This window comes from Bombina bombina, chromosome 3 (genome assembly GCF_027579735.1).
Source record: "Bombina bombina isolate aBomBom1 chromosome 3, aBomBom1.pri, whole genome shotgun sequence".
Lineage (NCBI taxonomy): Eukaryota > Metazoa > Chordata > Amphibia > Anura > Bombinatoridae > Bombina > Bombina bombina.
Genome location: NC_069501.1, coordinates 604,804,219 through 604,827,788, shown reverse-complemented (window position 1 = coordinate 604,827,788; position 23,570 = coordinate 604,804,219). Strand labels below are relative to the sequence as shown.

At 38.5% G+C, this 23,570-nt stretch overlaps 1 protein-coding gene across 1 annotated transcript in view; it reads left to right on the top strand.

Moving 5' to 3' along the window:
• Positions 1–23,570, top strand: part of MAN1C1 (mannosidase alpha class 1C member 1) — a 378,811-nt gene that overhangs the window by 138,170 nt on the left and 217,071 nt on the right. The window contains exon 7 of the mRNA XM_053705384.1: positions 18,595–18,703. Within this exon, the coding sequence (XP_053561359.1) occupies positions 18,595–18,703 (109 nt within the window). The remainder of the gene's footprint in view (positions 1–18,594; positions 18,704–23,570) is intronic.

Here is a 23,570-nt window from a genome sequence, read left to right as displayed (position 1 = left end):
CTTCACACTCAGGCTTACTATTAGTGCAACAGATGGGAAAGAGAAGTCTGGATAACCACAGATATCAATAAAGACTCTATTGAAACTAGAGTTATCAAGCATGACAGACCATTTTAAAAGGAAATAATAATAAAGACAGACTATAAGAATGATGAGTAATTTTAAACTGCTCCAAGGCTGGTTGCATGCTGTCTTGTTACAACTTGATATTCTTAAAAATAATCTAATAAATCTGCAGAAATAAAATCAACAGAATCAAATTTAGGAAGATAATTGGCAACATATTGAAGAGACATACCCAGTTATCTTGACTGTAACAACAGCTGAATTTGCTCAAGAATGTGATTTGTGTGTTCTTTCTGTTTATTGCCCTGGGTGTTGCAAACAGTATCTATAAAGTTGAGCCCTCTGTTATAATAGTTGAAAAATTTGGAACTTCCCAACCTTTGATAATCTTGTCCAGAATATCAATATTGAAAAAAAAGCCATTCTGTTGACAGTAAATACATTCATTTATTGATGACAAAGGTTTATCTTGAATGGAAAAGATTTCTAACAGACCTTAGTGGTGGTTTGATTACCATTTGTTTTAAAAGACTAGAAGAAATTTAAGCTATGGTCTTTCTTGTGCCAAGATAACACCAGCAGATACATCTCAATAAGCTTTTAAGACTTCTATGTGAAGAGACTTTGGGACAAAGAGTTTAATCTTCCAACAGGACAGGACACAGAGCCATTCTAAAAATAAATCATTGAGCAGATTCATCCTTATAATAGATAGTTGGCCAGATATGAGTCTAATATGATGTCAGTATGTGGCTGACAAAGAGGCTGCAAAGCCAGGAGTCTGCTTTGATGTGGCTATGTATCTGAAGGAGGTGCCATAGGGCCATGAGTCTGATCTGATGTGGGTATCTTGATAACTGAGGGGCAGTAGGACCTTAGGGATTGATCTGTCGTTGGCATGTGGCTGACTGAGATGTTTTAGAGGTAGGGATCTGAAAGATGGGGTGACAGGGCCAGGAGGCTGATCTGTAATTGGATGCGGCTGACACAGCCACTTTAGGGCCAGGGGTCTGACCTGAGTTCTGACAAGGACATATGGCTGAAAGGGGTTGTTGCACATGGGCTCTTGTCTTAGGTTTGATGTGAACACAAGGCTTTAAGGGTTATGTGTTGAGGTTTAATGTGGGTGAGAGGAGCTGCAGGGCATTGACGTATGATTGTTTTACCCTACATATATATTTCTTTCTTTCATGTAATTGGCAAGAGTCCATGAGCTAGTGACGTATGGGATATACAATCCTACCAGGAGGGGCGAAAGTTTCCCAAACCTCAAGATGCCTATAAATACACCCTCACCACACCCACAATTCAGTTTTACAAACTTTGCCTCCATATGGAGGTAGTGAAGTAAGTTTGTGCTTAATTTTCTTCTGTGATATGCGCTTCTCAGCATTTTGAATCCTGATTCCTCTCAGAGTACAGTGTTTGTTAGAGGGATGTGAAAGGAGTATCACCTATTAATTCAATGGTTTTCCTCAAGGGAAATCTTTTCATAGGTTCTCTGTTATCGGTCATAGAGATTCATCTCCTACCTCCCTTTTCAGATAGAATATGAGAGTATATTGTCAATTACCTCTACTGATACTGTTTCAGTACTGGTTTGGCCTTCTGCTATATCTGGATGGGTGTCTTTCGGTAAGTATGTTTTCATTACTTAAGAAACTCTCAGCTATGGTTTGGCACTTTATGTATTAATATAAAGTTTTAAATATATGTATTGTACTTATATTTGCCATGAGTCAGGTTTATGTATATTTCCTTTTGCAGACTATCAGTTTAAAAAAGGGAAAATATTTAGGAAGTTACTTTTTCTTACCTGGGGTATAGTCTTTTCTTCAAATTGACTGCTTTTTCATTAAATTTTGCGGGTAAAAATTAGGCTTGCAAGGTCGCAAAATGCTGATATTTATTGTGTCATTCTTGGCGCGAGAATTTTTTTGGTGCGAAGGTACGTTCTGTGACGCAAATTCGTCATTTCCGGTGTCTTAGTTGATGCCAGGTTTCCTTGCACAAGGTTGCGTCTGCCATGACGTGAGTTGCGTCATTTCCAGACGTTGTTAGCATCAAAAAAATTAATTTTGCATTGTTCGTCATACTTGGCGCCAAATAATTTAATTATTTAAACCCCACTTCCTATATGCCTCTTGCCTTTTTTTATGCTCAGAGGGCTATGATGTTTGCATTTTTTTCCCATTCCTGAAACTGCCATATAAGGAAGTTGATAATTTTGCTTTATATGTTGTTTTTTTCTCTTACATTTGCAAGATGTTTCAATCTGATCCTGTCTCAGAAACAACTGTTGGAATCCTGCTGCCTGATAACCGTTCTACCAAAGCTAAGTGTATCTGTTGTAAATTGGCAGAGATTATATCTCCAGCTGTAGTATGTCACAGTTGTCATAATAAACTTTTACATGCAGAGAATGTATCCAACAGTGCTAGTACAATGCCTGTTGTTCCTTCAACATCTAATGTACATGATATCTCTGTAAATATAAAAGATTTTATTGCTGATGCGATTCAGAAGGCTTTGTCTGCTATTCCACCTTCTAATAAACGTAAAAGGTCTTTTAGAACTTCTCATAAAGTTGATGAAATTTCAAATAACCGACAACATACTGAATTATCCTCCTCTGATGAGGATCTATCTGATTCAGAAGATCCTACTCAGATATTGACACTGACAAATCTACTTATCTCTTTAAGATGGAGTATATATGTTGCTTGTTAAAAGAGGTGTTGAGGATATTGAGGAATCTAGTCCTCTTGATACTAAAACTAGTAAACATTTAAATTCTGTTTATAAACCTCCTGTGGTTACTCCAGAGGTTTTTCCAGTTCCTGATGCTATTTCTGATATGATTTCAAAGGAATGGGATAGGCCTGGTACTTCTTTTATTCCTTCTTCTAGGTTTAAAAAGTTGTATCCTTTGCCAGCAGCTAGATTGGCATTTTGGGAAAAAAATCCCCAAAAAGTTGATGGGGCTATCTCTACTCTTGCCAAACGTACTACTATTCCTATGGAAGATAGTACTTTTTTTAAGGATCCTTTAGATAGGAAATTTGAATCTTATCCAAGGAAAGCTTATTAATTTTCTGGCTATATTCTTAGGCCTGCTATATCTATGGCTGATGTTGCAGCTGCATCAACTTGGTTGAAAAGCTTAGCGCAACAGGAAACATATTCTGATTTCTCTAGCATTGTTCGCTTGCTTCAACATGGTAATAATTTTATCTGTGATGCTATTTTTGATATAGTCAAAATTGATGTTAAATCTATGTCTTTAGCTATTTAAGCTAGAATAGCTTTGTGGCTCAAATATTGGAATGCTGACATGGTATCTAAGTCTAGATTACTATCTCTTTCTTTCCAAGGTAACAATTTATTTGGTTCTCAGTTGGATTCTATTATTTTAACAGTCACTGGGGAGAAGGGAGTTTTTTGCCTCAGGATAAAAGATCTAAGGGTATATCTAAAGCTTCTAATCATTTTCGTTCTTTTCAACAGAATAAGGAACAGAAAGCCAATCCTTCCCCCCAAAGAATCTGGTTCCAATTGGAAACCTTCTTCAAGTTGTAATAAATCCAAGCCTTTTAAGAAACCAAAGCCAGCAACCAAGTCTGCATGAAGGTGCAGCCCTCATTCCCGTCCAGCTGGTGGGGGGCAGATTAAATTTTTTCCAAGACATTTGGGCAGATTCTGTCCAAAATCAATGGATTCAGAGTATTGTCTCTCAAGGGTATCGAATAGGATTCAGAGTAAGACCTCCTGTGAGAAGATTCTTTCTTTCTCATGTTCCAGCAAATCCGGTGAAGGCTCAGGCTTTTCTGAAGTGTGTTTCAGATCTAGAGCTTTCAGGGGTAATCATACCAGTGCCATTTCAGGAACAGGGTCTGGGGTTTTAGTCAAATCTATTCATTGTCCCAAAGAAAGAAAATGTATTCAGGTCAGTTCTGGATCTGAAAATTTTGAATCGTTTTGTAAGAGTGCCAACTTTCAGAATGGTGACTATAAGGACTATTCTGCCTTTTTTTCAGCAAGGTCATTATATGTCCATGATAGACTTACAGGATGCATATCTTCATATTCCGATTCATCCAGACCACTATCGATTTCTGAGATTCTCTTTTCTAGACAAGTTTTACCATTTTGTCACTCTTCCATTTGACCTAGCGACAGCTCCAAGAATTTTTTTTTTAAGGTTCTTGGTGCCCTACTCTCTGTAATCAGAGAACAGGGTATTGCGGTGTTTCCTTATTTGGACGATATCTTGGTACTAGCTCAGTCTTTACATTCTGCCGAATCTCACACAAATCAACTAGTGTTGTTTCTTCAAAGACATGGTTGGAGGATCAATTTACCAAACAGTTCCTTGATTCCTCAGACAAGGGTCACCTTTTTAGGTTTTCAGATAGATTCAGTGCCCATGACTGTCTCTAACAGACAAGAGACGAATAAAATTGGTTTCAGATTGTCGAAACCTTCAGTCTCAATCATTCCCTTCAGTGGCTATGTGCATGGAAGTTTTAGGTCTCATGACTGCAGCATCAGACGCAATCCCCTTTTCTCATTTTCATATGAGACCTCTTCAGCTTTGTATGCTGAATCAATGGTGCAGGGATTATACAAGGATACCACAATTAATTTCCTTAAATACCAACATTCAACTCTCTCTGACTTGGTGGTTAGACTATCATCATTTAATTCAGGGGGCCTCTTTTGTTCATCCTACCTGGACTGTAATCACAACAGAGGCAAGTCTTTCAGGTTGGGGAGCTGTCTGGGGATCTCTGACAGCAAAAAGGGTTTGGAAATCTCAAGAGGCAAGGTTACCAATCAATATTTTAGAACTCTGTGCTATTTTCAGGGCTCTTCAGGTTTGGCCTCTATTGAAGAGAGAACCATTCATTTGTTTTCAAACAGACAATATCACAACTGTCGCATATGTCAATCATCAGGGTGGGACTCTTAGTCCCCTAGCTACATCCGGGGGAGTGGTCTCTCCATCCAGATGTGTTTTTTCAGATTGTTCAGATGTGGTGTCTTCCAGAAATAGATCTGATGGCTTTCCATCTAAACAAGAAACTTCCCAGGTACTTGTCCACGTTCAGGGATCCTCAGGCGGAGTCGGTGGATGCGTTAGCAGTTCCTTGGTTTTACCAACCTGCTTATAGCTTTCCACCTCTAGTCCTTCTTCCAAGAGTGATCTCCAAGATCATCATGGAACAATCGTTTGTGTTTCTGGTAGCTCCAGCATGGCCTCACAGATTTTGGTATGCGGATCTTGTCCGGATGTCCAGTTGCCAACCTTGGCCACTTCCGTTAAGACCAGACCTTCTGTCTCAAGGACCGTTTTTCCATCAGGATCTCAAATCGTTAAATTTTAAAGGTATGGGAATTGAACGCCTAGTGCTAAGTCATAGGGGTTTCTCTGACTCAGTGATTGATACTATGTTACAGGCTCGTAAATCTGTTTCTAGGAAGATTTATTATCGAGTTTGGAAGACTTATATTTCATGGTGTTCTTCTCATAAATTCTCCTTGCATTCTTTTAGAATTCCTAGAATTTTACAGTTTCTTCAGGATGGTTTGGATAAAGGTTTGTCTGCAAGTTCCTTGAAGGGACAAAATCTCTGCTCTTTCTGTTTTATTTCACAGAAAGATTGCTAAGCTTCCTGATATTCACTGTTTTGTGCAGGCTTTGGTCCGTATCAAGCCTGTCATTAAATCAATCTCTCCTCCTTGGAGTCTTAATTTGGTTTTGAAGGCTTTACAGGCTCCTCCTTTAGAGCCTATGCATTCTATGGATATTAAACTACTTTCTTGGAAAGTGTTGTTCCTTTTGGCTATCTCTTCTGCTAGAGTTATCTGCTCTTTCTTGTGAGTCTCCTTTTCTGATTTTCCATCAGGATAAGGCAGTTTTGCAGACTTCATTTAAGTTTTTACCTAAAGTTGTGAATTCTAACAACATTAATAGGGAAATTGTTGTTCCCTCTTCGTGTCCTAATCCTAAGAATTCTTTGGAGAGATCCTTACATTCTCTGGATGTTGTAAGAGCTTTAAAATATTATGTTGAAGCTACTAAAGATTTCAGGAAGACTTCTAGTCTATTTGTTGTATTTTCTGGTCCTAGGAAAGGTCAGAAAGCTTCTGCCATTTCCTTGGCATCGTGGTTAAAGCTTTTGATTAATCAGGCTTATTTGGAGTCGGGTCAGGCCCCGCCTCAGAGAATCACAGCTCATTCTACTAGATCAGTTTTCACTTTGTGGTCTTTTAAGAATGAAGCTTCAGTTGATCAGATTTGCAAAGCAGCAACTTGGTCTTCTTTGCATACATTTACTAAATTCTACTGCTTTGATGGATTTGCCTCTTCGGAAGCAGTTTTTGGTAGAAAAGTTCTTCAGGCATCTGTTTCAGTTTGATTCCTCTGCTTATGAGAAAAACTTATTTTTTTGGATGTGGATTTATTTTTTTCAGCGGAAAATGGCTGTTTTTATCCCTCCCTCTCTAGTGATTCTTCTGTGGAATAACACATCTTGGGTATTACTATCCCATACGTCACTAGCTCATGGACTCTTGCCAATTACATGAAAGAAAATTTATGTAAGAACTTACCTGATAAGTTCATTTCTTTCATATTGGCAAGAGTCCATGAGACCTACCCTTTTTATGGTGGTTATGTTTTTTTTTATAAAGCACAATTATATTTACAGTTCCTTTTTTGATGCTTTTACTCCTTTTTCTATCACCCCACTACTTGGCTATTCCTTAAACTGAATTGTGGGTGTGGTGAGGGGTGTATTTTTAGGCATTTTGAGGTTTGGGAAACTTTGCCCCTCCTGGTAGGATTGTATATCCCATACGTCACTAGCTCATGGACTCTTGCCGATATGAAACAAATGAATTTATCAGGTAAGTTCTTACATAAATTATGTTTTTTTCACTGTTTAATGTCATTTTCCTACTTTGAGGACATTAGCTTGTCCGTGTACTTGATAATAAAACAGCAATTAATCTGTGTTTCAAGCAAAGTTTAAGTTGTAATTGTTAGTAGTACATTTTTGAGTGTCTGTTCTCAGGTATGCTAATGAAGGGCTGTTTCAGTGAAGAAAATGTAATTAGTTGTATGATTAGGGCTAATGCATTTTTGTATGGTTTGTTTGTAGCACATTAGATTTGTAGTACTGCATAAATCATGTTGCTAATAAAGCGTAGTCTAACCTCTGTCATTATGCTATTTATTAATTCACCAATAATAGAGGCAGGCTGCGCTCTTGTGTGCTTGAAACATTCTCTTGTCTTTTATATTGTTAGAAAGCTTAGAATCTTTTCACATTTTGTTCTGAGGAACAAAAACACATTTATTTCCTAAATTAACATTTATGTTCTTTAAATTGGAGGCGGAGGTAGTTGCTAATTTCATGGGATCTCATGTATGAATTTTATAACTATAATTATAGCTATACAGCAACAGATTGATATTCACTTTAATGTTTGCATATTTATGCATTCATTTCTAAATGACTCTGTGATGCATAAACTTGCAAAGTCAACAATGCATTCTAATGCATCATAAAAAAAAGTTTCTGCACAAGTTTTTGCATGTTTGGACATCTCTCATTCCATGGCCTCTAGTTATCAAGCCGTCAACCTCAAATACGCTGGAATTCCGCAGCGTATTTGTGGCGAGGCTGATTCGCCTTAGTTATCAAGCCCTACACACCGGCCAAAGTAGAATTTAGTGACGTAAGCTTCGATTCGCCAGACTCAGTCCGACACAGATCGATTCTTACGTCACTCCAGATGTTCCGCACACAAGTTCGGCACAATCTGACTACTTTTGCTAGTTATCAAAAAACTAGCAGGTACGCTTGGCATTTTTCCGGCCCAGCGTACCTGGTTTTCAATCCGCCGCCCTGGAGGTGGCGGATCCCATAGGAATCAATGGGAGTCTGACCATAGTGAAAGTTCATGTTCGCTGCTGCCCGACATCCCATTGATTACTATGGGAGCTGTCTATACCTAACACCCTAACATGTACCCCGAGTCTAAACACCCCTAATCTGTCCCCCCCTACACCGCTGCAACTAAATAAATGTATTACCCCCTAAACTGCCGCTCCCGGACCCCGCCGCCACTCTAATAAACTAATTAACCCCTAAACCGCTGCTCCCGGACCCCGCCGCCACTATAATAAATATGTTAACCCCTAAACCGCCGCTCCCGGACCCCGCCGCCACCTACATAATACCTATTAACCCCTATCCTGCCCCCCTACACTGTCGCCACCTATAATGAATGTATTAACCCATATCCTGCCCCCCCCTAAACCGCTGCCACCTATAATACATTTATTAACCCCTATCCTGCCCCCCCCTACACCGCCGCCACTATAATAAAATTATTAACCCCTAAACCTAAGTCTAACCCTAACCCTAACACCCCCCTAACTTAAATATTAATTAAATACATCTAAATATAATAACTCTTATTAACTAAATTAATCCTATTTAAAACTAAATACTTACCTTTAAAATAAACCCTAATATAGCTACAATATAAATAATAATTATATTGTAGCTATCTTAGGATTTATTTTTATTTTACAGGCAACTTTCAATTTATTTTAACTAAGTACAATAGCTATTAAATAGTTATTAACTATTTAATAGCTACCTAGTTAAAATAAAGTGAAATTTACCTGTAAAATAAAAACTAACCTAAATTACAATTACACCTATCACTACACTATTATTAAATAAATTACTCCTATTTAAAACTAAATACTTACCTGTAAAATAAACTCTAAGATAGCTACAATGTAATTAATTATATTGTAGCTATTTTAGGATTTATATTTATTTTACAGGTAACTTTGTATTTATTTTAGCTAGTTAGAATAGTTATTAAATAGTTATTAGCTATTAACTACCTAGCTAAAAGAAATACAAAATTACCTGTAAAATAAATCATAACCTAAGTTACAATTAAACCTAACACTACACTATCATTAAATTAATTAAATAAATTAGCTACAAATAACTACAATTAAATACAATTAAATAAACTAACTAAAGTACAAAAAATAAAAAAAATAAGTTACAAACATTTCCAAAATATTACAACAATTTTAAGCTACTTACACCTAATCTAAGCCCCCTAATAAAATAACAAAGCCCCCCAAAATAAAAAAATCCCCTACCCTATTCTACATTAAAAAGTTAACAGCTCTATTACCTTACCAGACCTTAAAAGGGCCTTTTGCGGGGCATGCCCCAAAGAAAACAGCTCTTTTGCCTGTAAAATAAAAATACAACCCCCCAACATTAAAACCCACCACCCACACACCCCTACTCTAACCCAAACCCCCTTAAATAAACCTAACACTACCCCCTGAAGATCATCCTACCTTTAGCCGTCTTCAGCCAGCCGACCATCAATGGAACAGAAGAGGACATCCACAGCGGCCGAAGTCTTCATCCAAGGGGTGCTGAAGAAGTCTTCCATCCGATTGAAGTCATCATCCAAGGGGCGCTGAAGAAGTCTTCCAGGCGGCGTCTTCAATCTTCATCCATCTGGAGCAGAGCGGAGCCATCTTCAGACGAGCCGACGCAGAGCCATCCTCTTCTACCGATGGACTAACGACGAATGACGGTTCCTTTAAGTGACATCATCCAAGATGGCGTCCCTCAAATTCCAATTGGCTGATAGGATTCTATCAGCCAATCGGAATTAAGGTAGGAAAATCTGGCTGATTTAATCAGCCAATCAGATTGAAGTTCAATCCGATTGGCTGATCCAATCAGCCAATCGGATTGAACTTCAATCTGATTGGCTGATTAAATCAGCCAGATTTTCCTACCTTAATTCCAATTGGCTGATAGAATACTATCAGCCAATCGGAATTTGAGGGACGCCATCTTGGATGACGTCACTTAAAGGAACCGTCATTCATCGTTAGTCCGTCGGTAGAAGAGGATGGCTCTGCGTCGGCTCGTCTGAAGATGGCTCCACTCCGGATGGATGAAGATTGAAGACGCCGCCTGGAAGATGACTTCAATCGGATGGAAGACTTCTTCAGCGCCCCTTGGATGAAGACTTCGGCCATTGCGGATGTCCTCTTCTGTTCCATCGGTGGTCGGCTGGCTGAAGACAGCTAAAGGTAGGATGATCTTAAGGGGGGTAGTGTTAGGTTTATTTAAGGGGGGTTTGGGTTAGAGTAGGGGTGTGTGGGTGGTGGGTTTTAATGTTGGGGGGGTTGTGTTTTTATTTTACAGGCAAAAGAGCTGTTTTCTTTGGGGCATGCCCCGCAAAAGGCCCTTTTAAGGTCTGGTAAGGTAATAGAGCTGTTAACTTTTTAATGTAGAATAGGGTAGGGCATTTTTTTATTTTGGGGGGCTTTGTTATTTTATTAGGGGGCTTAGATTAGGTGTAAGTAGCTTAAAATTGTTGTAATATTTTGGAAATGTTTGTAACTTATTTTTTTTTATTTTTTGTAACTTATTTTTTTTTATTTTTTTGTACTTTAGTTAGTTTATTTAATTGTATTTAATTGTAGTTATTTGTAGCTAATTTATTTAATTAATTTAATGATAGTGTAGTGTTAGGTGTAATTGTAACTCAGGTTAGGATTTATTTTACAGGTAATTTTGAATTTCTTTTAGCTAGGCAGTTATTAAATAGTTAATAACTATTTAATAACTATTCTAACTAGCTAAAATAAATACAAAGTTACCTGTAAAATAAATATAAATCCTAAAATAGCTACAATGTAATTATTAATTACATTGTAGCTATCTTAGGGTTTATTTTACAGGTAAGTATTTAGTTTTAAATAGGAATAATTTATTTAATGATAGTGTAGTGTTAGGTGTAATTGTAACTTAGGTTAGTTTTTATTTTACAGGTAAATTTCTCTTTATTTTAACTAGGTAGCTATTAAATAGTTAATAACTATTTAATAGCTATTGTACCTAGTTAAAATAAATTGAAATTTGCCTGTAAAATAAAAATAAATCCTAAGATAGCTACAATATAATTATTATTTATATTGTAGCTATATTAGGGTTTATTTTAAAGGTAAGTATTTAGTTTTAAATAGGATTAATTTAGTTAATAAGAGTTATAATATTTAGATGTATTTAATTAATATTTAAGTTAGGGGGGTGTTAGGGTTAGGGTTAGACTTAGGTTTAGGGGTTAATAATTTTATTATAGGTGGCGGCGGTATAGGGGGGGCAGGATAGGGGTTACTAGGTATAATGTAGGTGGCGGTGGGCTCCGGGAGCGGCGGTTTAGGGGTTAATACATTTATTATAGTTGCGGCGGGGTCTAGTTGCAGCGGTTTAGGTGTTAATAACTTTATTTAGTTGCGGGGGGCTCCGGGGGTGCCGGTATAGGGGGTAGAACAGTGTAGTTTAGTGTGGGTGCTTAGTGACAGGCTAGCAATAAAGCTGGGAAAAAGCCGAAGAGCAGCGAGATCGGATGAGTGATAACTATCACAGTCCGCTGCTCATCGCACCGTACTTGGTGCGCAGCTTTTTGACAGCTTTATTGATAACTTTGGCGAAATTATTCAGGTCCGCGGCGGCGATGGTAGGCGAGCTTAGGCGGGCGTATTGGGGCACCGGCGATGGCAGGTAAGTAGACACGTTGATAACTAGAGGCCCATGTCTTTAATTCTTGAAAACCCACTTTAGCCATATTCCTCCAGCATATGTTGGCTCTTAGCATGACTTTTTTTTTGGAGGGGGGCTGTCAATCCTTGTACATGTTTAGTTCACATTTTAACAAACACCATAAATTAATGGTTTTGTTAAAATGTTACAATAGTGAATAAATCACACACACATATATATATATATATATATATATATATATATATATATATATATATATATATATATATATAGTGACAAAGTCCTTGCAGGAATAGTCACTTCAGCACAAAATATAGTGGTTTAGGCTGTTTTATTTTTATCAGCAGTTTTAAACATGGGGTGTATTTCCCCTTTAAGACAAACATAAAGCAAACAAAATCCTACTCCTTTTAAGGAGACTAACTATACATGCAATATTTCTTTACTAGCCAGTACTGGGCAGCTAAGCTGATTCCAGTTAACAAAACAAATCAAAATAAGCAGAATAGAACAAAGTTTGCTCACCAGTCTCTTGTTTCTACCAGCTATAAATTCAGACATGCAGCAAGGTCTCAAATCCTCCCTCTCTGGAGTAGCCTGCACAATGAGACACTGATTCCCTCTACAGAACTGCTTATAAAGGATCCAAATGATTTAACCAGAATCAGCTGTGGTGAGCTACTAACAAATTAACACTTTGTTAGAGGGGAAAAAGTGACCTTTCTAATCTCCTGCTAACATACACTCCTCTCACCCTGTCACACATCCCCCTCCCCAGCGCAACACCAGTGTGTGAAGCGACTGCTGCAAGAAGCCCATGCACATGAGACAGTGCATCAGCATTACCATGGAGCAAACCAGCTCTGTGCTTCACTACAAAAGTAAATGGTTGCAAGGACAAAAACCATCTAGGGACTCGTGAGTTTCTATCTCTTTTGGTGTGCATCCATTTTAACGGAGCGTGGTCAGTGACAAGGGTGAAGCGCCTTCCCAGTAAATAATATTTTAGAGTCTCCATAGCCCACTTAATAGCTAAGCACTCTTTTTCTATAACAGCATAGCGCTGTTGTTCAACAATTTCCTGCCTAGATATAGCACTGGATGTTCTTCCATGCCTATGTACTGTGACAGTACAGTACCCAAACTGACCTCAGATGCATCTGTCTGTAAGAAAAACTCTTTATCAAAGTCAGGTGCCACGAGGACGGGTTGCTCACACAATGTTGAACGAAGGTCCATGAAGGCCTCCTCTGCCTCTTTGTCCCACCTTACTGTGTCTGGACTTCTGGCTTTAATTAGGTTTGTGAGAGGAGCAGCTCTGGTCTCAAAATGGGGTATGAACCTGTGGTAGTAGCCAACAATTCCCAAGAAGGCTCTAACCTGCTTCTTCCTAAGAGGCCTGGGCCAATTCTGTATAGCTCCTATCTTGTTCAATTGGGGTTTCACTAACCCCCTTCCCACTACATAACCTAAATACTTAGCCTCTGCCAATCCAAGAAAACATTTGGGGGGGGGGGGGTGGCAGTTAATCTAGCTTTCCTAAGGGTGTCTACCACTGCCTCTACTTTCTGCAAATGAGAGTCCCAGTCTGTGCTATGGATTATGACATCATCCAAGTACGCAGCGGCATAGTGCGCATGGGGTCTTAATAATTTATCCATGAGCATCTGAAAAGTGGCTGGAGCTCCATGGAGACCAAAGGGCATCACCTTATATTGAAATAAACCATCTGGGGTTACAAAGGCAGTTTTCTCTCGGGCATGCATAGTAAGGGGTATCTGCCAATACCCTTCTGTTAAATCCAATGTAGAAAGAAATCTGGCCTTAGCTAGCCTATCTACCAGTTCATCAACCCATGGCATTGGGTAGGCATCAAACTTTGACACTTCATTTAATTTCCTAAAATCATTACAAAATCGGATAGAACCATCCGGTTTAGGTACCAAAACAATTGGACTAGACCAATTACTATGTGATTCTTCTATCACATCTAATTCAAGCATTTTCCTAACCTCTGCTCATACAGCCATCCTTTTTGCCTCAGGAATACTGTATGGTTTTAATTTAAGTGTTACTCCAAGCTCAGTAACAATATCATGGGCAATTTCTTGTGCTCTGCCTGGCATAGGCGAGAAAACATCCTTATTCCTCTCCACCATTTCCTTAACTTCCTTTACTTGTTCCGGTGTTAGCTCTGGTGAAATAGTCACTACTTGTTCTGAGACTTGAGGCTCAGCCCTGATATTATCTAACTGGGCTAGTAATGTTTCTCTATCCCTCCATGGCTTAAGAAGATTTATGTGGAATATTTGCTCTTTCCTACGTCGGTCAGGCTGACTAACTTTATAATTCACAGGGCTTACCTTTTCTATAATTTCATAAGGTCCCTGCCAATGAGCCAAAAGCTTACTCACAGCTCTAGGAACCAAAACCATTACCCTGTCACCCTGTTTAAATTGCCTTACAGTAGCACTCTTATTATAATAACATTTTTGAGTATCCTGAGCTTTTTCCATATATTGGTCGAACCAGGGGGAAAACATGAGCCATTCGCTCCTGCATTTTCTCTATATGCTGCACCACATTAGTACCTGGTACTCCCTGTTCCTCCCAAGTTTCCTTTAGTATGTCCAACATACCTCTCGGATGTCGACCATACAAAAGTTCAAAAGGAGAAAAACCAGTTGAGCTCTGGGGAATTTCACGGACTGCAAACAATAAGTAAGGAAGCAGTTGATCCCAGTCCTTCCCATCTCTACTTATAACTTTCCTTAACATCCCCTTAAGTGTGCAGTTAAACCTCTCTACTAGCCCATCTGTCTGTTGTTGATATACCGAGGTTTTCAAAGCCTGTATTTAAATAACTGGTACAACTCTTTTATGAGACGGGAAACGAAAGGAGTACCTTGGTCAGTTAAAATCTCGTTTGGGATCCCAACCCGTGAAAATACTTGTACCAATTATTTTGCTTTATTTTTAGCATTAGCCTTACGTAGTGGAATGACCTCAGGGTATCGAGTTGCATAATCTAAAATTACAAGAATGTATTGGTGACCACAAGCTGATTTCTCTAATGGGCCTACCAAGTCCATCCCAATCCTATCAAATGGTACATCTATAATTGGGAGGGGTATAAGTGGAGCCCTTAACTTGGGTTTTGAGGATGACAGTTGGCATTCTGGGCAGGAAGCACAATATCTCTTTATTTCTTCGTAAACCCCTGGCCAATAGAACCTCCTCAGGACCCTTTCCTGAGTTTTCTCTACCCCTAGATGTCCACCCAAAAGGTATGAATGCAAAATCTAACACCTTCCTAGTATGAGAGGAAGGCACAACTAGTTGTTCTATCTCTTGGCCTTCCTCTGATATTACTCGGTACAGAAGGTCATTTTTAATCATAAAATACGGGTATACACTTTTTGTTTGACCTTCTATAGGTGCTCCATTAACCTCTACTACCCTGCTCCTTGCATAGTGTAGCAAGGGTTCATTAGCTTGTTCTCGCCTAAAGCTACTGCTAATAATGTCTAGTTCACAGGGAACATTTTCAGTAATTTCACTTCCCTGATCTACTTCAGATTCTGTGCACTGAGTGGCCACGCCTTTATTACTACGTTTTCCCTGCTCATTTAACAAAACTTCATTAAGGGCTTTATTAAATCTGTATTTACTCTTCCTGCGCTCTTTTCTAGATTTACCCCTTTTGGGACTGGATGCATACAAATCAGGGTGAATAAAAGAGAAAACTTCATGTAGACTCCTATCCCCTGCTTCAACCTCTGACTCTCCTTGTTTAGCAGTAAGTTTAGACTGTTTTAGGGTGTGAAACTCTGGAAAGTTTCTTCCTATAACCAAGGGATAGGGCAGCCTAGGTACCACTACAGCAGTTATTTGTATTAATTTCCCAAGTATAGAGACACTTATAACAGCAGTAGGATAAGTAACAGTACACCCATGAACACAGTATTTGTCTTATTTTTTTGCAACTGTGATTGTTCCACTAAATCTCCTGACACTAGAGTTAAGGCACTGCCAGAGTCCACCAAAGCCTCTGTGTCTCTTTTATTAAAGCATACTGACACCCGGAAGGTGTGTATGTTTTCTTCCATGCCTGCTAGGCAAATAAGTCCACAAAAGCCTGATGGTTCTTCTCCTAGGGCACATTGCATTGGTTCTGGTAGGTTTGGGCATCCTGCCCTGACATGTCCTTTGGCACCACACTCAAAGCAGGTTAAAGGGTTCCTCCCCAAACGATCCACTTTTGGCAAAGTGTGGTTTATCTGATAGCGATCTGCTGGTTCAGCTTCAGTCTCACCTTTTTGTTTCCTGGCCTCTGGGTCCTAAAAGTCTTTTGTTGTCTCAGAGATTATCTTTCCACTTGAGCTACCATAGAATCATATGTAGTGGGGTTTCCTTGTCCTACCCACTCACGGAGGCCAAGGGGCAATTCTCGCAAGAATCTGTCAAGTACTAGCATTTCAACAATTTGTGCAGGACTTTGGGGCTCTGGTCTAAGCCATTTTGGTGCCAGATGTATTAAGTCCAACATCTGAGACCTGGGAGCTTTCCCCATGTTGAAATGCCAGTTATAGAAATGCTGGGCTCTCACTGTACATGTTACACCCATTCTGGCAAGAATTTCAGCTTTTAACCGTGTATAGTCTCTAGCAGCTTCTTCTTCCAAGTCATAATAAGCCTTTTGGGCTTCACCGAGGAGAAAAGGAGCAATGATTCCTGTCTTGTGGCCAGGCTTCCCGTATAGCTGTGTGTTCAAATGCCACCAAATATGCCTCCACATCATCCGCTGACATCATTTTCTGTAAGCAGCCGCTTGCCTGTATCCTATTCACACCTTCTGCTTGTGTAGGTGCTCCCTGAGCAGTAATACACTGCACAACATCATAAAGCATGGCATGATCCTGTTTTTGGGCCTCAGCCAGGGTCCCAATTTGTAAAGCTAAAAGTCTGTTACACTCTTGCTGAGCTGCAACTGATGCTGCAACCTGACGATTAGTCTCTTGTTGTATAGATGCAGCCTGCAACAGGGCCTGTAAAACATCCTCCATATTTATGTGGGTCTGTACCTTTAAGGCTTCCAGAATAGTAAAGCAGGCACTAATAATCCAACTTCTGACACCACTGTGACAAAACCCTTGCAGGAATAGTCACTTCAGCACAAAATATAGTGGTTTAGGTTGTTTTATTTTTATCAGCAGTTTTAAACTTGGGGTGTACTTCCCCTTTAAAACAAACATAAAACAAACAAAATCCTACTCCTTTAAAGGAGACTAACTATACATGCAATATTTCCTTACTAGCCAATACTGGGCAGCTAAGCTGATCCCAGTTAACAAAACAAATCAAAATAAGCAGAATAGAACAAAGTTTGCTCACCAGTCTCTTGTTTCTACCAGCTATAAATTCAGACATGCAGCAAGGTCTCAAATCCTCCCTCTCTGGAGTAGCCTGCACAATGAGACACTGATTCCCTCTACAGAACTGCTTATAAAGGATCCAAATGATTTAACCAGAATCAGCTGTGGTGAGCTACTAACAAATTAACACTTTGTTAGAGGGGAAAAAGTGACCTTTCTAATCTCCTGCTAACATATGCTCCTTCTCTCACCCTGTCACAATATATACATACAGTATATATATATATTATCTGAATGTGTGATCTTGACAGCAATTAAATGTTAACTATAATTAAAGGGACACTGAACCCAAAAAAATTTCTTTCGTGATTCAGATAGAGCATGAAATTTTAAGCAACTTTCTAATTTACTCCTATTATCAAATTTTCTTTATTCTCTTGGTATCTTTATTTGAAATGCAAGAATCTAAGTTTAGATGCCGGCCCATTTTTGGTGAACAACCTGGGTTGTCCTTGCTGATTGGTGGAAAAAATTCATCCACCAATCAAAAAGTGCTGTCCAGAGTTCTTAACCCAAAAAAGCTTAGATGGCTTTTATTTCAAATAAAGATAGCAAGAGAACGAAGAAAAATTGATAATAGGAGTAAATTAGAAAGTTGCTTAAAATTGCATGCTCTATCTAAATCACAAAAGAAAAAAATTGGGTACAGTGTCCCTTTAATACAGAATAGGAGGAAATGGTTAATTGCACACACATAAAATAATCTTGTTAGGAGACTAACAAACTGCAGCCAAACATAAACAGCAGTCATTAACATTAATTAATCCATTATTGATGATGTTCTCATTCCCTATTGGTTGTTTTTTGTGTGTGTGTGTTTTACTTAGTAAAAGTGAGGAAAAACTCAGGTTTTTGCATGTTTACCCAGTCTAAATGTAGGACAGCTCAGTGTTCTAGGGTATGAATGCAAAAAAAAAGCAGTGCTGAGATTGTATTTCACAGTAAACTCTAAAAGATTGGAATGCAAGTCTAAGATTGCAATAAAATATGTGCAATATGGCATTGACAAATGAGAAAGTACTAGTCATAATTTATTATTGTTTATTAATAAAGCGTCAACATTTTATGCAGCGCTATATAAAAGTACATTACAATCATGAGGGTACAATACAATAAAAACTTACATTGTGTAAGACTATTCAATGTACATTACTACACTTACTCTGAAAAACATAAGCAAAATGAGAGGACTGCCCTGCCCTTGCCCATACTCAGTTTTCGATGTGCCTTTTTACAAGGTGAGCTACATTTAGAAAGGCTCTCAATCTAAAGGGGTGTTTTAAATGTAGAGAACAAAGTTGACATTAGGAATATCTTAATATATCTGTTTCCTATTGAAAGCATTGTTGTTACATATATATTATTATTTTGCTACAGTGTGTATATACAGTGTATTTATTTTACTGCCTTGCTAATATGGTCTTCAATTGCCTTTACAGTGGTTTAAACTGGAGCTGGGGTTGGGCCTCAGCAGGAAGCAGCATTTTAGCTGAATTTGGCACCTTACACTTAGAATTTATACATCTCAGTGAGATATCTGGAAAATCAGTGTTTATGGAAAAGGTAAGCAACTATGCATGTATTAAATAACACTCTTTGACCCTTGAGCTAAAATGTTACTCAAAATTTTTTGCACTCTGTCTTAATTGCTGGCCCCCACTGCTTCCAACAACTAAACACTTATAATGTTGAAAAATGCACAGACTCCAGTGTAAAACATCACATCTAGTTGTCATTCCAATATCTAAGACCCATCACTTACATAATCCACCCTAAATAAACCCTATAAATCAAAGGACCCTCCAAACACTAACATTGTGTTACCCATACAAGTTTCCCACATATTAGGACTCCAATTTTAATACTCCTCTATCCTCCAATCCTAATCATAAAGACCAACCTTCCTAATTAACCCCACCCCCAAAAGACATTCTCCCTAAGAGACCCAACCCTCTAGAAAACTCCATAAGCCACAAACACCATCATTAGCCACTTCCAAGTGACCCTCATTTTCTATGACCCTCCCAGATCTACTCTTATCTCCACCCAATGCATTGACCTCAGCTTTAGTATCGGTCCCAGTCTCATTCCTGCACTGTATAGTTGCCTTTCAACCTCACCACCTCTCTCAAAACGTCTCTTCTTCCTTAATGAACACCCTTATTCCTCAACTTTATGCAATCATTTGGAGAGTGTGGAAAATGATTCTACTTTTATAGATATTTTAATGTCACTGTGTAAAATATAAAACCAGTTTCTCATTTGTTAAATTAACCTAGGCCTAGATTAGAATTGGAGCGCTATTGATAGTGCAGGGTATGATATCAATATCACTTTCCTTCACTAAAAATCTGGTATTACAAGTTTATGGTAAAACAAAATTACCAGAGAATGTTTGGCACATACAACATATGTTTAGCTTGGCCTTGTTAAAAATCGCTTATATTACATATTATGAGTTACGTATGTATTGCAAATTAAGACCTAAAATAAAGTGTTAGGGCTTAGAAAAAAGTATAACAAAACACATGTAAAATATATTAAAATAAAGTATTAGACTGATATATATATATATATATATATATATATATATATATTTATATGTTTATTATTGAAATGAATGTATAAAATGTTTTTTAGATTGATATTGTATATGACAAGGTGTTTGACTGAGAAGGACTCAAAGGTTTGTGTATATAGATAGATGGATAGATATATAGATAGTTAAAAAAAATTGCCTACCTTATAAATTCTTTTCTTTTGGGATGCTAAGAGTTCATAGGAATTCCATAACATTTGTAATGTACTTCCCGCCACTAGGATGATGCAGAGAGCCTACACAAGAGTTTTAATCCCTTCCCACCTCCCCTCTCTCCTCAGCTTAACATATAGCCAAGCAGATAAAATTAAACAGATAGGTAGGAAAGAGAAAAGCAGGGACTACAGAGGTGTAAATTAGAACTGTCGCCCAAAAATGGAATTGAAACGGGCAGGGCCTATGGACTCTTATTATCTCGAAAGAAAATAAATGATCAGGTAAGCATAAATTTTGTTTTTTTTCGTATGATGATAAGGGTCCATAGGAAATCCATAACATGTGGGATTTAATACCCAAGCTAAGAGTCCATGTAAAGGAAAGGGAGGGACAGAATAAGGCAGTTTCTATTTCTTCCATACAGGTGGCGAGATTACTTCTCAAACCCTAGGAGGAGGCAAAGATTCCCAAACCCCAAGAGCTCTTTAAAACACCTCCCACCTTACACATACCTTAGTCATTACTTTGCCTCCATTGGAGGTCGTCGAAGAATGAAGATGTGCAGTGTTCTTCAGAGAAAGGGGTTTTCAGTATATGTTGAGGCCTGGTTCCCCTCAGAGTACAGTGCTTGTCAGAGGGATGTATTTGGGGTATGGTTTATGATATAATGGTTTCACCTCATGGGAAATCCTTCATAAGCCCTCTGTAAATTTGACCTGTCTTCTGCCTCCCTTTACAGATCTACATTGTACTCCTATTTGTATTACTTCTGTGTTAGCGCAAGTCAAAGCGATCTCTTTCGCACTTCAGGTCAACACATGTTTGAATGTAAGTGTTCATCCGTTGGGTTGGCGCACGTCACAGTTATGTGCACATCGGCTTTTTGGCACACTTTAGGCTATTTTTTTTGGTGTGCACTGTCTGCTTAGTTAGTCTGGGCATGCTTAGCCTATGAGGGGTATAGATTCTACTTTACTAAAGAGCTAGCTTAAAGGGGGTGTTTGTATAGTGCAGCAAAATCTGTTGCTAAATTTACCCTAGAAACTGAGACTCCTGTACACCTTTCTACCAATATTAAGTGTGCTTATTGTAAAACAGCTAAAGTTCCCTTCTTCAGCTCATTTATGTCGCTCATGTTTAGATTTGTTATCCCATTCCGAATAATCTAATACTGTTTCTCTAGGTAATAATGCACCTACTATCTGTTCATTACAGGAAGATGCAGATGAAGTACATCCAGCAAGGAAGAATTACATTACTACTGAAATTTCAAAGGCATTAGCTGCTCTTCCGCCTACAAAAAAGCGCAAAAGATAAGTTCAAGTTTTGCCTTCTACTAGTAATGAGAGTCCTGATACAAAAGATGCTGTGGTATCTTCAGATCATGAGGTTTCTTCTGGGAGTGAGGATCCCTCATCTGATGTAGAACCTGATAATTCTTTTTTTTATTTAAAGTTGAACATATTCTGTTTTTTTTTTTTAAAAAGGTCTTGGTCACCTTAGGGGTTGAAAATCCTTAACCTTCTGGTAAAACAGTTGTTACTTTCCCCAAGATTTTCCCTGTTCCTGATGCTGTTTCTGATATGATTGCTAAGGAATGGTCTAAACCAGGTGTGTCTTTTAATCCTTCTGCAAGGTTTGAAAACTAAAGCTATTTCCTTTACTTACTGCTAATATAGAGTTATGGGAAACAGTTCCTAAAGTGGATGGGGCCATTTCCACTGTAGCTAAATGTACTACTATTCCTTTGGAAGACAGTAGTTATTTTAAAGACCCTTTAGACAGGAAATTAGAATATTTTCTAAGAAGGGACTTTTTACATACTGGTTATATTCTTAGACCTGCTGTTTCTATTACTGATGTAGCTGCAGCTTCTACTTACTGTTTAGACAGTCTTGCACTGCAGTTTTCTACTGTTGGTTCTAATCTGTTCTAATCTGTTTAGTGCAAAATCTTTTATTTGATATTATGAAACTCAATGTTAAAAGCAATAGGGGACAGATTAAGACTTTTTTTTAGGAGGCTTGGTTTCAATCTGTCCCAGATCCATGGGTTCAGAATATTGTTTCTCAGGGATATCAGATTGGATTCAGAACAAGACCTCCCAGAGGACATTTTTTTTGTCCAATATTCCAATGTATCCTGTAAAAGCTTTTCTTCAATCTGTCTCAGATCTTGAATAAATGACAGTGATTGTACCAGTTCCTTTGCTGGAACAGGGGATGGGATGTTATTTAAATCTCTTCATTGATCCAATAAAGGAAGGTTCTTTCAGACCAGTTTTGGATCTAAAGACTCTAAACAAGTTTGTCAGGGCTCCATCTTTCAGAATGGAAACTATTAGGACTATTTTGCCTTTTGTTCAGCAATGTCAGTTTATGTCCAAAATAGATTTAAAGGATGCTTACCTTCGAATTCACCCAGAAAATTACCAGTTTCTGAGATTTGCTTTCCTGGAAAAGCATTATCAGTCTGTAGATCTTCCATTTATCTAGCTACAGTTCCAAGAATATTTACCAAGGTTCTGGGTACCCTTTTGTCTGTAATCAGAGCTCAGGGTATTGCAGTGTTTCCTTACCTGGACAATATCTTGGTACAAGATCTGTCTTTTCCTTTAGCAGTATCTCTCACCAAACGACTATTGTTGTGTCTTCAAAGAGGCAAGCAAAATATTTAAATTCAAAAAATCTTTTGCAATTAACATTCTGCTATGTTTTCAGGACTGCTTTTTCTTTTATCAGTCTCATGTCTATTCCACAAGCAGGCTCAAATGCTCATACCTTACCCATCTCCACATGCAGTTTATATAGGCCCCTCTCTCCTGTCTTCACCATACCTTAGCTCTCACAAACTATTTTCTATTTTAAAATCTATGTCACTAAACTGCACCACCTCACAGAAATGCCTCCACTGCTATAAATCTCATTCTCACCTACTCATACTTTCCATCTTCATGCTATTAGCATCAGGCGACATCTCTCCAAATCCTGGGCCCACCCTCATTCCCACCATTACCCAATCACACACTCCATATAGAAACTTTAATAAAAGCAACACACATAACCTCATTTCCATTCAATGCATCCCACACGCATACACTCCTTTCACCTGCGCACTATGGAATTCTCGCTCTGTCTGCAACAAACTTACAGCCATTCATGACCTGTTTATATCAAATACTTTCACCCTTTTAGCAATTACAGAAACCTGGCTTTCTTTCATGTAATTAGCAAGAGTCCATGAGCTAGTGACGTATGGGATATACATTCCTACCAGGAGGGGCAAAGTTTCCCAAACCTTAAAATGCCTATAAATACACCCCTCACCACACCCACAAATCAGTTTTACAAACTTTGCCTCCTATGGAGGTGGTGAAGTAAGTTTGTGCTAGATTCTACGTTGATATGCGCTCCGCAGCAGGTTGGAGCCCGGTTTTCCTCTCAGCGTGCAGTGAATGTCAGAGGGATGTGAGGAGAGTATTGCCTATTTGAATGCAATGATCTCCTTCTACGGGGTCTATTTCATAGGTTCTCTGTTATGGGTCGTAGAGATTCATCTCTTACCTCCCTTTTCAGATCGACGATATACTCTTATATATACCATTACCTCTGCTGATTTTCGTTTCAGTACTGGTTTGGCTTTCTACAAACATGTAGATGAGTGTCCTGGGGTAAG